The sequence below is a fragment of the Gouania willdenowi genome, chromosome 5 (genome assembly GCF_900634775.1).
Source record: "Gouania willdenowi chromosome 5, fGouWil2.1, whole genome shotgun sequence".
Lineage (NCBI taxonomy): Eukaryota > Metazoa > Chordata > Actinopteri > Blenniiformes > Gobiesocidae > Gouania > Gouania willdenowi.
In genome coordinates, this window is record NC_041048.1 from 31,872,218 (window position 1) to 31,887,126 (window position 14,909).

The 14,909-nt window shown below is 38.0% G+C and overlaps 1 protein-coding gene across 7 annotated transcripts in view; it reads right to left on the reverse strand.

Moving 5' to 3' along the window:
• The window catches only part of chl1b (cell adhesion molecule L1-like b), a 150,044-nt gene that overhangs the window by 59,194 nt on the left and 75,941 nt on the right, over positions 1-14,909 (reverse strand). For 4 of the 7 annotated variants that reach the window (XM_028446719.1, XM_028446720.1, XM_028446725.1 and 1 more), the window contains exons 3-11: positions 13,154-13,171; positions 10,421-10,529; positions 10,094-10,284; positions 7,485-7,607; positions 5,256-5,426; positions 5,003-5,026; positions 4,815-4,926; positions 3,625-3,806; positions 310-441 (exon numbers count right to left, since the gene is read on the reverse strand). In XM_028446719.1, coding sequence (XP_028302520.1) covers positions 310-441; positions 3,625-3,806; positions 4,815-4,926; positions 5,003-5,026; positions 5,256-5,426; positions 7,485-7,607; positions 10,094-10,284; positions 10,421-10,529; positions 13,154-13,171 — 1,062 coding nt within the window. The remainder of the gene's footprint in view (positions 1-309; positions 442-3,624; positions 3,807-4,814; positions 4,927-5,002; positions 5,027-5,255; positions 5,427-7,484; positions 7,608-10,093; positions 10,285-10,420; positions 10,530-13,153; positions 13,172-14,909) is intronic. The other 3 variants (XM_028446722.1, XM_028446723.1, XM_028446724.1) reach the window with 3 other exon arrangements.

A 14,909-nucleotide genomic window follows, 5' to 3' on the forward strand; every position in this document is an offset into this window, starting at 1 on the left:
TTACTAGGTCATTTGAAAAAATGCTGGTCACTGTAATCGTAATTGAATTGTAAATGAACATTGGTAATTGAAAACATAATTGTAACTGAAAAATGTAATTGACCCCAACCATGGATCGAACACACCTGAGTCTAGTCCATGTAATCAGCCAGCTGTGCTGAAGGCTTGCTAACACGCTACCAAGCTAATTTTAGCTATTCATGAAAATAGTTGAACACATTTTTGTGCATCTATATTAAAACTATTTTGGTATCATGGCGTCTTAAATGCAAACACTGAGAAGTGGGCAGCTCTGTCGGGGCGACTGACCGTGTAGAGGAACTCCGTTGACGCTCCACGTGGTAGTGGGCTGAGGAATCCCACTGGCAGAACACTTGATGAGCACGTCTGAGCCGATCATGCTGAGCTGACTCTCTGGCTCAAACTGCCATTCTGGAGACTCTGTCAGAAAGAGGGCATCAAACCAACAATGTCAATGTTATATAGACACAGGTGGGAAAGCAAAGCCCTGGCATACAAATGCAAAAGGAATTTTTGGCTAGCTTTGCTAACTTAAGCTAAGGAATATTTTGGTCTTTTCAATTCCTTCTGTTTGACCCACCTGTTGCCTACACCTTGATTTACATGTGTTACGTACTGTACAGTTCATTACAATTATCAATTAGGGGTGTGCATTGCCATGACTCTGACGATACAATATGATTTACGATTTGCATGTCACAATACATTATACCGTAATTTCTGGACTATAACGCGCACCACTTTTTTGGCCGCATTCCAACAATTTAGCCATTTTCCGCGGAAAATCCATACAAAGGCTGCATCGTCACATAGGCCGCACTCTATTGGCTGATGAGGGTGCCCTTCAGATGACTTGGCCAATCAGAGCGGACAGGTAGGTGGACTGATATACTTCTGTTCACTTTAACGGAGACATCCGTGTTTCAACTGATAAGTTTCCACCTTCACATAAAGTCTTCTCCTCACTGCCCCACGTCTACCTATCAGTCGATTTAGAGCTTATTATGGTCACCTTTTACTGGATACAGACTGATACTGTTATATTACATTTTTCAAAAAGGTTAAACTTTTGCTTCTACAAATGATTCTGATTCTGTTAAGTTCTTAAATTCTAAGAAAAAAAAAAAGATTAACCACATACATCTTCAAAAGTGCCCAAAATCAAGTGCAATCAACTTCCAAGCTAAAAATACATTGAGGAATGAGGTAAAATAACAAGGTGTGATGTGGTTCACTGCCACCTAGTGACCGGGCATTTACGTGCTACGTATGTATATTTTATTGCAATTAAATGTTAAATTAAATCCATGATTTAAAAAATCGATTGGGACATTTTTTGGATTGATACAATAATCGTGAAGTGAAATATTGCAAAATATCAACAAATCATCTTTTCTTACACCTTACACTTAACTCATTCAGTGCCAGCCATTTGCAGAATTTCTACCCCCTCAGTGCCAGCCGTTTTAGAGCATTTTGACTGGTTTTTAAATACCCATAGCATATTTTGTACTAGGGCGCACGGTGGCTTAGTGGTTAGCACGTCCGCGTCACAGCAAGAAGGTCCTGGGTTCAAGCCCTGGGGTGGAGTTTGCATGTTCTCCCCGTGCTGCGTGGGTTTCCTCCGGGTACTCCGGCTTCCTCCCACAATCCAAAAAACATGACTGTAAGGTTGATTGGAGTCTCTAAATTGCTCATAGGAGTGAATGAGAGAGTGAATGGTTGTCTGTGTCTCTGTTGCCCTGTGATGGACTGGCGCCCTGTCCAGGGTGTACCCCCGCCAAGCACCCTATGAGAGCCGGAGATTGGCACCGGCAGACCCCCGCGACCCTGTTAAAAATGGGAATAAGCGGGTAAGAAAATGGATGGATGGATATTTTGTACTATGACTATCAGAAACCATATTCTGAAAGATTAAAGTCTCTACTTTCATCCAAAAAAAAATCTAAAAAATATAATAAAAATTGTAGCTTGTTTATTCCTTTCATATTCAGCAGTTGAAAAGAGCAAGTTTTACACAAATCACCAGTTTCAGTGCAAAAAGCTGAGAAAATAGGCTTTTTCTAAAAAAAAATCTGTCAGTAACTTTGGAGCACAAAATAATAATTATTTTGCTATCTGGCTCACAGTTGAATGTTTTGCTTATTGTATTTTGGATCTCCTCGCCATGTCAATCACACAGACGTAACTTCCTCTTCCTCCCGACACGCAGAGATGACCCGTTTAGCCTGGTTAGTTGATGGTTCCACTCAGGTCCACACATGTTCTGTGTTAGTATGTGGAGCTGTGAGCTGCTGGATACTTCATAATATTACTTCATAGCGCCATAATCTCCCTCGTGCCTGCTTCTTCTTCGTTAGCTAATGGTAGCATCAGTAGCTAATCTATCATCTGAAGGTGCGCTGCTGCCACATTCAGGGCACAGTTGGTCACTACATCACGCTACAGCTTAGATCACGGGTGTCGAACTCCAGTCCTCGAGGGCCGGATTCCCCAGACTTTTAGATGTGTCCCTGCTCCAACACACCTGAATCAAATGATGCTCGTCATCATGCTTCTGCAGAGCTTGATCACAACACATTGGTCTCCAACAGGAGGGTTTGAGTAGGGACACATCTAAAAGTCTCAGGAATCCGGCCCTCGAGGACTGGAGTTTGACACCCCTGGCTTAGATATTAATGAGGGACCTCGACCAGGGTGTCTTTCAGTAATCTCCGTGATAAAACGCAATTGACGTCATATTACGTCAATGGCACTGAATGAGTTAATGTAGCTATGAGAAGTAAATCAATTCAAAACAGAGGATGGAAGGGTGTTAATGGTGAGCATGTGGCTAGCTTTATAGAAAGGACACTTTAAAGATGCTGTATCAACACACGTTAATTATTCTATTGTTTCGTGCATGCTAACACAATGAACATGCTAACACACTTCACAAAAAAGGTGTTTGATATTGTTTCATTTTTCAACCTTAATTACAGCTGAATAGAACATTTTATTCAGGGTTACAGTTATGGCAATAACTTCAGTTTGACATTTGTTCCAAGCAGCATGAAAATGATAAAATTGTCTTGGCAAGCACGAAAAAACAGATCTATTCTTTTATGTGACAGTTTTATGATCCTCTGTGAGACAAGGCTGACACAGAACATTAGAGGTGATGACATCATCTTTATTAAAAAGTAGATTTTTTCAATGTGCTGTTGTTATATCCAACATATATATATATATATATATATTTTTTTTTTTTTTTTAATTTTTTATTTTATTTATTTATTTTTTAATTAAAAACAAAAAAAAAAAACAAATAAAATGGAAGATTATCAATCACAGAGTTGTGAACAGTAAGACACTGAACCTTATGTTTTTCCCAGTAGTAAATTAGTGCCTTGCATGGCAGCTCTGTCCCATTTATTTGGTGAATGTTGCTGATAAAGCGCTTTGGGATTACTGTTATGAGATTTAAAGTGCTTAAAAAATCAAGTCCATTTACCTTTTTACAAACAAGGAGCATCTAACAGCTTTACGTCTGATTATTAATACAAGCTGAACAAAGAATTTCATTTTGAGTGTTAGTAGATAAGATGAAGACTCATCACTTACCGTCCACTCTCACTGTAAAATAGTGCACGGCTTCTCCAAGTCGGTTCTTGGCCTTGCATACGTACTTCCCACTGTCCTCCTGTTCAACACGTGGTACAATCAGCAACTTCCCATGATTCTCCAGTTTTGCTTTGGCAGGAAGCTGATGGCCTATTTTCACCCACTCGACCTGTGGAGTCGGACTGGTGAAGAAGAGAAGAACGTGTATAGGATGGGAATGTTAGGGAGCAACAAAACAAGCCAAAAATACCAATTTATGTCAATTCATCTACTTAACCCTCCTACAATCCTTAGGGTCAATTTGACCCCATTCAATGTTTATCATTCAAAAAATAATAGTTGACTTTTTTCTTATTGCTTCATATTTCATTTCACATTTCCTACTTTGATGGGTAAAATTGATGAAGCATAAAATAGGTGTGTTGCAGAGTTGATGCTTTTGAGTTGATACATGACATATGAATGGGTGACTGGGGGGCGACAGTATTCTCATTTGTGCAAACTTTTATAACTTCTGTACAGCACTTTGGTCAACGTCTGTTGTTTTTAAATATGCTCTCAAAATAACATTGACTTGAATTGACTGACTCATGAGAACGCGTGTGGGTGTATCTGTGTGACTTACGACTCACACCTGCCAATATAGAACTGATATTTACCACGTTGTGGAGGACGGGGTATGACACCCCAAATTAGAATTGTATTTATTTTTTTAATAAAATCTTTTATTTTTTATTTTTTTCATTATTTTAAAAATTAAAAAATAATAATTTTAGGACATTGTTAAAATAATCATTATGGAATAACTAATTACAATAAAATAATAACAATTACATATTAAGAGAATAGTAAAAACATATTTCATAATAATATTACCTTATTTTACAATTGAATAGCCATATTATATATTTGTCTGTTATTTATCAAAAAGGTATTTATTTCAAAATTTTGTTTTTATTTATTTAATTATTAATTTTTTGGCTTCCATAGATAGGAGGGTTAATTGCTTTAGTTGTAAATAATAACACAATAAATGTTCAAAATTTTCAAAAGATCATAAAATGTGTTTTAAACTAGATTACAAACAGAATGGAAACAAAAGGGTTGGTTTTTTTTTTGCTAAAATTTAACTCAAAGTTAAATAAAAATAAAAATAAAAAAGATTTTTTTTTGTATATCTGATCACTCACAGTCCTTCAGCAATACACTCCATTTTAAGGTCTTCCTCTTTGACCATCAGTACCTCTGAGCGGTCACCAGAGGGAGTCAGAAGAGAGGGTCTTCTCTCAGGGATTGCGTTGGCTGTGAAAGAATATAACAAACTAAGTGGGAGACATTGTGTAAAGACCAAAACACACTGGAAAGACTATAAACTCACCACTTTGAGGGTTGTCATTTTTTTCTGAGATGATGGTGAATGAGACCAAGGAAAATGAAAACAAAAACAGACACACTGAGCATGAGACCGGTGCGACAAACATTACCAGGATCAAATTCACAACAAAAAAAAAACTGAGTGAAGGCACATAAACTCAACAGTGTGAGGCTGGGATGGTGTTTCTGCAGGTATGCGATTCACTAATGACCCCAATGAAAGAAAATCAAACAGGAGCAGAAGATTTGAGACCTACTCGTCTTGACGACGACAGACATGGGGGTCTTCTGAACAATGGTTCGAATACGGGTGAAGGCAGCGTAGCAGCAGTAGTCCCTCCTGCTGTCTTTCTCCTCTGCATGGGAGAAGTAAAGGTCTCCATTCAGGCCTATTGAGACCCTCTCATCCTGTTCAATGTGTTGGAGGTCTGAGTGTGGAAAGAGTGGTCAGGATTAGAACCAGTCTAATCAAACAGTCCAGCAAAATAATCAGGTAGAACTATACACACTAACCCTCATATTATCATTAAACATGACTAACACATAGGGTCAAACTGACCCCAGGGAGATTTGTCTCCAGAAAATAACTTTTGGAAAATTATTGACCAATTTTTGTCTCAGGTACTTTGTGCATTTTTTAATACATTAATAAACCCTTGATAATTAAATATTGACCTGACTTTTAAATTAGAATTAATTTATCTTGAATAGTTTTCAAACAAATCTTCTCAAATTAATGACCACAAGAGTGTGAACCCTATTAGTTGTGGTTATGATATGACCTTTCCTATAGTGCCACCATCAGGTCAAACTTGCAGTTTTAGAGTTTGTGTATCTTGAAAACATGTCATCTAAATTTTGGGGTTCACCCCCTAACCCCACCCCCTCACCCCATTTTATGTATTGACTCAAAACTATGAATTCTGCACCTGCAGGTGTGGGGATGTAAGGTCAGACATGGGACACACAGACAGATACGTTTCACATAGTTAAAACAGTTTGGTGTCAAATTGACCCGAGGGGAACACTAATGCGTTTAATGTGTTCAGCACATTGAAATAAATATCATCATGAAAATGTAACGCTAAATCAATTGTACACATCAAATCAGGAAAAGGCATTAAATATGAAGCAAAAAAATGAAATCAACTATTATTTTTTGAATGATAAACATTGAATGGGGTCAAATTGACTCCAAGCATAGTAGGAGGGTTAAAGTACATGACATGCATACTACATTAACAGATCTTAAACATCTGTATCTGTATGCCTCTGTAGCTTTCTGCCTGTGTCAGTGTGTACTTTGGTAAACTGGTTCATTCATTTGACAAATACAAGTATTTCTATGAGTGAAGGTGTGCACGCTCTAAGTGTGGTTTGGTTTATTTCTGTGTTCATGGTTTCTGCTGTTCTATTGAGCTGAATACTCCTAAACCCTATTTTCTTTGTGTATGAGAGGGCGACATTTATTGTGGAAAAACTTCAAATGTTGAAGAACTCCCACCAAAAAGGACTTCTATCCTCAGGGGTTGTGTATCTTCAACAGTCCATGATCACTTGCTAACGTCAGCCATCAGAGTATCAAGGAAACACCGTTTAAGGCAGAGTAAAGGCCCCTTAGGAGAGCTCTTCTTCTCTGCTTCATTATATACCACGAAACCGTGAAGTTGGAACCACAGGTTTTTTTTTTTTGGATAACAGCTGTTTTTATTCTCTTTCAGTAAATTAAAGAAGTTTACATCAGCATCTTTAACATTTCCAGATTTTTTTTAGAGCAGCCAAAACCAGCACAAGTTAGCATTTTAACCAAAACAGTCTAAAAAGCTAAACAATCTAAAAAGCAGGCTAAATGCTTCACTCCAATAGAAAACAATTGGATGTTTGCCAGCAATAGGGCCGTGTGATGTCATCAATCATGTGATTTCAACATGGTGGAGCAGAGGATCTAAAAAATGTAAAATAGTCCCATTTTTTAAAGGCAATTAAATAAATATGGTGCCTTTAAGTACATTTTAGTACAAAGCAACATCATGCATGCCTGACATGGGAATGGTTTGTAACCAATTTCTGAAAACTGGTGAACCTTACGTATTTCTTACTATTATTGTGCTACCTACTGGGACTGAGTAATATTTACTTATTCTGCTGATGAATGTTTAATTGCATTGCAGTAGCTACAATATCCACTTCTAATAAAACGACCAGATAAACATCTCTCCTGCTAGTCTTCCCAGCCTTGTAATGCAACTTTTTACCACAACGTGACAGATACATGACTTACAAACATCCTTTCTTAGTACAATGTGAGAGCAAAGTGTTTACTTTACAAACATAAAGGACTTAAAAGCCAAGATTTAAGAAAAAAAAAATATGGCTAAATTCTTGTCTCCTTCAAACAAGCAGAGTCATCCGATAAAGCCAGCCTGAATAGTGTATGTCCAAACACATGTTAGTAATAATACTGTAACTACACACACAATACTTACTAATAGTCATCCAGTAAATCTGCAGGGGTGGTATGCCTTTTGGAGGGTCACACTTCAAAATAAAAGGCTGACCTTCCTCCACCACAACAGGATCAAGAGTCTCCTTTGGGAACTTTGGCTCACCTTAAAAAGAAACAAAAGATAGAGTGAATGGTAAGGGTGTCTCGGTTTGATATTGATATGAGATATCGGTTCGATATCAGCAAAAAAAACTAAAAGAATATCGGATTATATCGGTTTGCTTCAAACATCTCCAATTTAAGATGTATTTTTTTAAACTTGATTTAATTAGGTTATTTTTCCTATGTACGTATGTAACCCATTGGTTAATAAGAAATGGGTTAGTTTTTCTCATACCTACTGTTACTGACTATTGTTCTCTGAATAATATAACTTGATCCAACTTTTTCAAACATTAGAATAAGTATCTAATACAATTATGTACGATTCATACTGATATTGTATTGGACCGAGATCGAATCGGAATTGATCGATACTTGAGGATGCAATATCGGCATTGTATCGGAAATGGAAAAAGTTGTATCGGGACAACCCAAATTAAAAATAAACTGCCATCATTTGAACCAGGCTGTACCCAAGACAACTTGGAAAAATAATTTCTACCCAAAATACCAGTGACGTGCCGTCAGGGTAGGCAAGGTAGGCAGTGCCTACCCAAGGGTGAATTGATATTTTGATTATTTAATTATAATTTTTTTTTTTTTTTTTAAATTATAAATTATTTATTTTTCCATTTCCAATAGCCTACAGTACCTATAAGTTTGAAAGTGTCCGCATTTTGTGCATTTCATAGCCCAAATTACTAAACAGCGCAATTTCCTGGAACAGCTGCAGTCTTTTTTTTTTTTTTTCGCTCCGCTGTAAGGCAGAGGGAGGCCACGCCCCCTCCCAAAGGCACGTCGCTCTTCTGCCTCCGTTCTCATTGCGTGAGTTTACGTGTTTGCGCATGCGCAGTCAGGTCCCCAATGTGACATCAATTTACGCGTAAAGGCAGCGTAGAGAGCTGCCTTTGCACGTAACTGCGCTATGCTAAATGCTATACGTAAGTTCACATCACATTAGTGAATAGATGACACGTGACTGCTGCTGCTACGTTCTTTAACTAGTGGGCGGGTGACAGCGCTAGAGATGATAGAGAAACTTTGTTTTGAGGAAAAACGACAGCTTTTGAAAGATAGAGACCAACACCTGAGCTACCAGACCTTCAGCAAAGGTAAGGTCAGAACATGTTTCATACTTTTCACAGTGAATGGTACAAAAGGAAGGATTGACTTTGTGGATGCTACTCACTGAGGATGTTCTAAGTTGTCATTTTCTCTGTGTTTCTGTGTTTCCAACACAAACAACAGATGTGCTGTCGTGTAATGAGATATATCTTGTTGGAGAGTATGGAGGCTATATTAAATAATTGTTTATGTTTCTTTAATGGTGTTTATGATGTTGATTTTGTTAGATGGCTAAACACTTGTTCATGTGGATCTTATTGGGTTTTTTCTTTCTTATTATGAATTTTATATTTTGATAAGCGCATTGAGATGACTTTGTTGGAAATTGCTTTATACAAATAAAATTGATTTGAATTGAATTAACACTTGACAGCAGAAAAAAATGAAATTGTCATTGGTGGTCTCGATTTGCAACGTGCCTACCCAGCCCTAGTGGTCACGGCACGTCACTGCAAAATACATACATTTTATTGTTGTTCAGAAAAAAAAAAAAAGACGTGATCGATTTGAGTTAAAGCTGTTGGAGATTAATACTGTTTTTAAACACAAATAGTGTAACAGAAGACATAATTTAGGCCTCATAAATCAATAAATGAAAGCTATTTCTTCTGAAAAACAAGATAATTTACTCACAAACATTGGAATTTTGCTACATAGTCATTTGACTTGAACTACGGAAAAGTTTTGCGCATCACATTGTGGGATTCGGAATCCTCTAGACAAATGCAAAGACACGATGAAGTGTAAAAGTTTCTTTAAGAAGCGTTTTAAGTCATTCTTACCACGATTTCATGCGTTTCTAAGCCAGTGATTTACTAGACGTCATCTTTGTTCTGGTTTGTTCCTCGTAATATGACGTCCGCCCGCGAGACAATTAAATATTTTTTTTGTTTCTGTTGAAGCCACAATATCAACATCTGCCATTGATTTAGATAAACTTTCAATCGATGACCACCCCAGAAATGTGATTTTGGTTTTTTGAGGGGACACTGGCTATTGGATGGAAAACTGGCACCAGCAGCTTTAATTTACCCTGTGAATTGGAGCAAATGACTAATTGTGGCTCATCTTACATTCATCTCTAATAAAGCTTGCACTTAACTTCTGCTCCAGCAGATGGCAGCAAACTAACGGGAAATAAGATTTCCAGTCTGACAGATGATGTTTGTACCTTCTCGTCACAGAGACTAAACGGGCATCACTGCCACTATCTGAGCCTTATCAGTGCTACTGAGCTCTTGGTGGAAGGCCTTTCATGCATTAAAAATCCCATAATAGAGAGAGTGGGAGTCTCATTGAACACCGTTTTTTGCAAGCACTGTAGCAGAGCACTTTGCACACATACTGATGAAGATTACTTACTGGGCACAATGAACTCTATCTCCTTCGATATTGCAGTCCCCAGTTTGTTTGAGGCATAGCAGCGGTAGCTTCCCTCGTATTCTGTAAGGTTCCCTTTATTGGGAATCACAAAGGTCCCAGAATTCTCCTCTTTCATCAGGCGAGGGTCGAGAAAGGGGTCAAATTCCACGCCATTCTTTGTCCATCGGAACCTACACAAAGAAAGTCAGTATGGAAATGTTGAGTCTTTCAGCCACAAATGGTGAATGCACTTTTTTTTTTTTTTCTTTTTTTTTTTAACAAAGCTCCAAACCAACTGGATTGTAAAACTTTAGCCTTTGTACTCACGCAGGCTGGGGATTCCCTTTGGCTTCACATGTAATAGGGAAGCTCTCATCGAAAGGGAAGGCGATGAGGGAGCTGGGTGACTGAGCTGTGATGGTGGGCAGTTGCTCAACTAAGGCAACAAAAACAAGAAGAAAGAACAAGTTGAACACAGGTTGTGATATTAAAGTATACTGGTCTTAATGCACATGGTGTATGAGAGAGCTGTGGTTCCCAAAATGTGCGCCCTTTGACCATCCCTCATGACTTTATGGATAAGCACTAGGGACAATACTTGGATAATATTTCAAATACGTTTAGCCTTAGTGATAAGGTTTGAAGTCAAAAATGGCCCAATAAAAGATTTAAAGGGCACAAAAGAAATTGCCTAAAGCTTTTGGAGCCCTCAGGGATAGATTTTTCCCTTTACTCCTCAGTTTTATCGTCTCTAAAGTAAGCATCCTATACAATCCCTAAAGTGCCAGGTAAGAATGTGGGGTTGTCAACCTTTTTACCGGGGCATTTCGTCATATAAAGCCACATAGCATTGAGACCTCTCAACTGTGATCCAAGTCTCCCTCAGCTGCCCCTTTAAATTCCCCACTCTCACCACGTCTGCTGTTCATGCTGTAAATCATGTGACCTGGGACCTGCTTTGTGTCTGAATCACTTTGGTGGATTTCTCTCCAAATAAAGCCACATGTTTTTACTCAACACTTGTAATTCTAACAAAGAGAAGGGCCACCTGTCTAACAGCAGGGGCCACACAACTGTGACTGTCTGATCTGAGCATTTATACAGGAAATGCTGTTGCTGTAGTTTTGAGTGTTTTTGTTGTCCTTTTTGTGTATTTATCTGCTGTTTTTGTAAGTCATTCTGTGTATTTTGTGTATTCTGACCTTTTGTGTATTGATGGTGTTTTGCATATTTTTCAGTCATTAAGTAGATTTTTCTTGTTTTTGTATTTTACGAGTCACTTTGTGTGTTTTTGTTGTCGCTAAGTGTGATTTTGGAGTCATTTTTGTGCATTTCTATTGTGTTTTTGTATTTTGCAATTATGTATTTGCAGTCGATGCTTTATGTGTGCTTTTTGTGCCACTTTGGGGATTTGTTAACTGAGGGCCACATTTGGCCCCCACGGCTGCCAGTTGCACATGTCTGTTCATACACAATGTTCATTTAATTTCATTACAGAAATGTTGAAGTTATTAGTCAACTACGACAATAAATAAAGCACAATGTTTAACAGCAAACCAATTAAATGCAAATGTATAATAATTTGCAGGTAATACAATACAACGTTATTTATGATTGTTCTTGCAGAGAATCATTTTATTTCCACAAACACGCTGAGCATTTTCTCTGCATGCAATCAGTCCAAGTCTGAAAAAAAAGGTTGGGAATCTCCTAAAAAACAGTGTTCATCACAAAAGGAACCAACTTGAGCTTTTACCTGCATATCCAGTAAGTAGCCAGTCTTTTCATTTGAACTCAAACTGGTTTTAACATTGTTTTGTTTATCTGTATTGCAACAGTAATACAGTTCAGCAGCAACAATATCTAAGCAAATGTCCATCTGCCACATATTGTGTAGGTTATTTATTTACCCCTGGGACCAAACTGTAATGGTCTTTTTTGTCTTGCCTTTTTTAACAAGACAAACTTTAGTAGTTCATCTGTTGCAAGGTGTTCTGAAATCACTGAATTAAAAAAAAAATGAATATTAAAGGTGCAGTCTGCAACTCTTCAGAGCCAGGATTGTGTTTGATGGACTGTCTGACAGCTGTTGCTCACAGGACCCGCCCCTTTCCAAAGGCTGTAGTGCCGTCTTTTTTACAGCGTATGTTCTGGAGGAGTAGAAGACGGAATTAGCGACTTTTCTGCTTGCAATTTAATTACTGCTGCTTTATTTACATTATGTTTGATTTGTAATTGTTACACTAGAACTCTGTAGTGCATGTGTTGTTAATGTGTGCGCAGCAGCCTCCATGTGAGCTGCTGTGTGTGACACTGTGTTGTTGCTGCTTCTGCTGAGGTGTGTGGACATCGAGAGAGGGAAGCGCTGTAGTAATATGCTTTTAATATGTTTTTAACAGAGCATGTTATATTACTGTGATGTTGCTGTCTGGCTAACATTAGCTTATTAGCTCCTCTGAGGGAGGGACTTTGAAAAGTTTGGAGGCAGGGCAAGAGAGCAGCGAGGAGGGAGGAGGAGAGAGGGGATCTAAGAGTTGCAGACTGCACCTTTAAGCCACAAGGTGACACTATAAAGAATAGCTAAATAAGGAGAAATCAGGGATGGTCTCAAGCTTTTGGTTGGGAACCACTGATCTGATGTACAGTATATGGTTTTATGTGTAAACAACAAAAAGTGTTCCTGTTAAACCTTGAACACGGGAATGTGCAATTATAGATTAACTGCAAAACATGTAGAATATCTATGAAGATGATCAAATGAGATTAAAACTATTGAGCTCTGTTCTCAGACAAGTCAAATATATTTACAATTATTTATTCGACTTATATATTAGGTGGATGGTTGTGATATAATGAGGGTGAAAAGTACAACGATGGGAGAAAGATGAGAGACAATGGGAAATCTACTGCTACAAGTACTAGAAGCTAGACGAGTATTATCATGATGGTTATGACTGTCGACACTGGAGGTTTTGATTCAACAAATATGGCTGTCAGTGAAGCACCGTGCAAGAAAGACAAGAAAATATATACAAGCTACAGGAGGCGGAGCCAACTTACTGTTCATGAGATCTAAAGCTACGATCCACAGCAGCAAAGCGGGAGAATCAAAGTAAAGCAGTCAGCAGTTTAGGATAATACCTGTCCTATTATCATTTTTCAACATCTAATGTAACAGAGTTCAACAGGGATCAAATGCATTCACTTAAACCAGTTATCAGGCCCGTGAAGATAAATGGGTAAAATTTAGAAGGGATTATATCAGTTTCCGAGGTAAGAACAACAACAACAACAAAAAAGACAAAACACCAGATAATAGAAGTAAATATATTCAGTTCACGAAAATGTTGACAAGTTCAAGCACTCTAAATAATTTACCACCATTTAGATTATTCATCTTGACAGATAATTACCTTCAGATGAGCAACAACAAACAAAAACACAATTACACATTTATCTTCCTTTGATTGCTGAATGATTGTCTTAAAGTAGCTTTAATTGTGCTTTGTAACAATGAATGAACATTTAAAAATGAGCACCACTAATCTGTGTTGAAATGCAAAAGAGAAAATATTATCCCAGCATACTAGGGCTGGGCGATTTTTCCTAAAAAAAAAAATCCTCGATTTCTTAATGAAAAATTCGAGTTTCGATTCGATTTTAGGTTTTTTTTTTTCAATGTACTTAAAAATGACTGCAGACATCAGATATATTGTCAAAAGTGCAACTTTATTGCTGTGATTGTGCTCAAGATGAATAGAAAAATCGCAAAATAAAAAGTAAATGAGGCTCTGTCATTCAACAATTTCAAGCTTTAAGCCAGGTTTAAAGCAAAATGTAACAGCACCTTCACAGTAGCTTAAATGTTCTGATTAAGAAATCAAAAAAGTGTCATATGTAGTCCTAAATCCAATACATGTCCGATTTTTTTCAATGCGACTGCAGTCTGGACGGCCGAGGCGCTTTCTATTTGACTCCTACGTCATCACAATGTGAAAACGTCATAATTCTGAGTCCCAGGAGAAGCCACGTGGAAAAACAACAGCCATGGTAGAGGATCCAGTAGAGAGTGGACAATGTGCTGACTTCTGTTGGAAAAAAAATTTATCAGCGCAACACACAGTCCTCCCCTGGATATCTCCATATTTACTTCCGTAAACACTGTACGTGCCTGTGGGGTTATGGGTCACCTTAGGACCTCTTCTGTGCATGTGAGTCACTTCAGGGTTGCATTCTGTTCATACTCCAAACTGATTGAAGACGCATTTAATATGTGATATGAATGATCACGCAAAAAAAAAAAAAATCGAATTAAAAAAAGAAATCTGAAGTGTGCATTAAGACCTGCAGTGTGAACGTAGTGTAAGTTTGGGACTTTAGGCTGATGCTTCTCCACGTCACTCTTCATTGTTCTGCTTGCCCAATGCCGCAATAGGGACTTCTCCTGCTGGAAGGTCCGCCATTACTCCTTTACTACAGAGGACGTGATCGCACATCGACTTTAGTCAGGCAGCCAATAGTAAAGCCCCAAAACACTTCATGGACCACTCTGTTGGTAAAAAGATCTCTGATTGGTTCAAAAGAAGTGTCACACCCCTGGATTTCTAAAGCTCATATATGGGGCTGGGCGGTATACCCGGTTCATACTGAATACCAGTATATATTTTCATTATGATATGAATTTTTAATACATTGCCGGACCGATGTATTTGATTACACAACTTTCGGAATGCTACGCTGCACCGCGTTTCACACCGGACCCTTTTCAACGGTGCACTTCTAAATAGGAAGGTAAACAGTAGCACTCTGGTGTTAG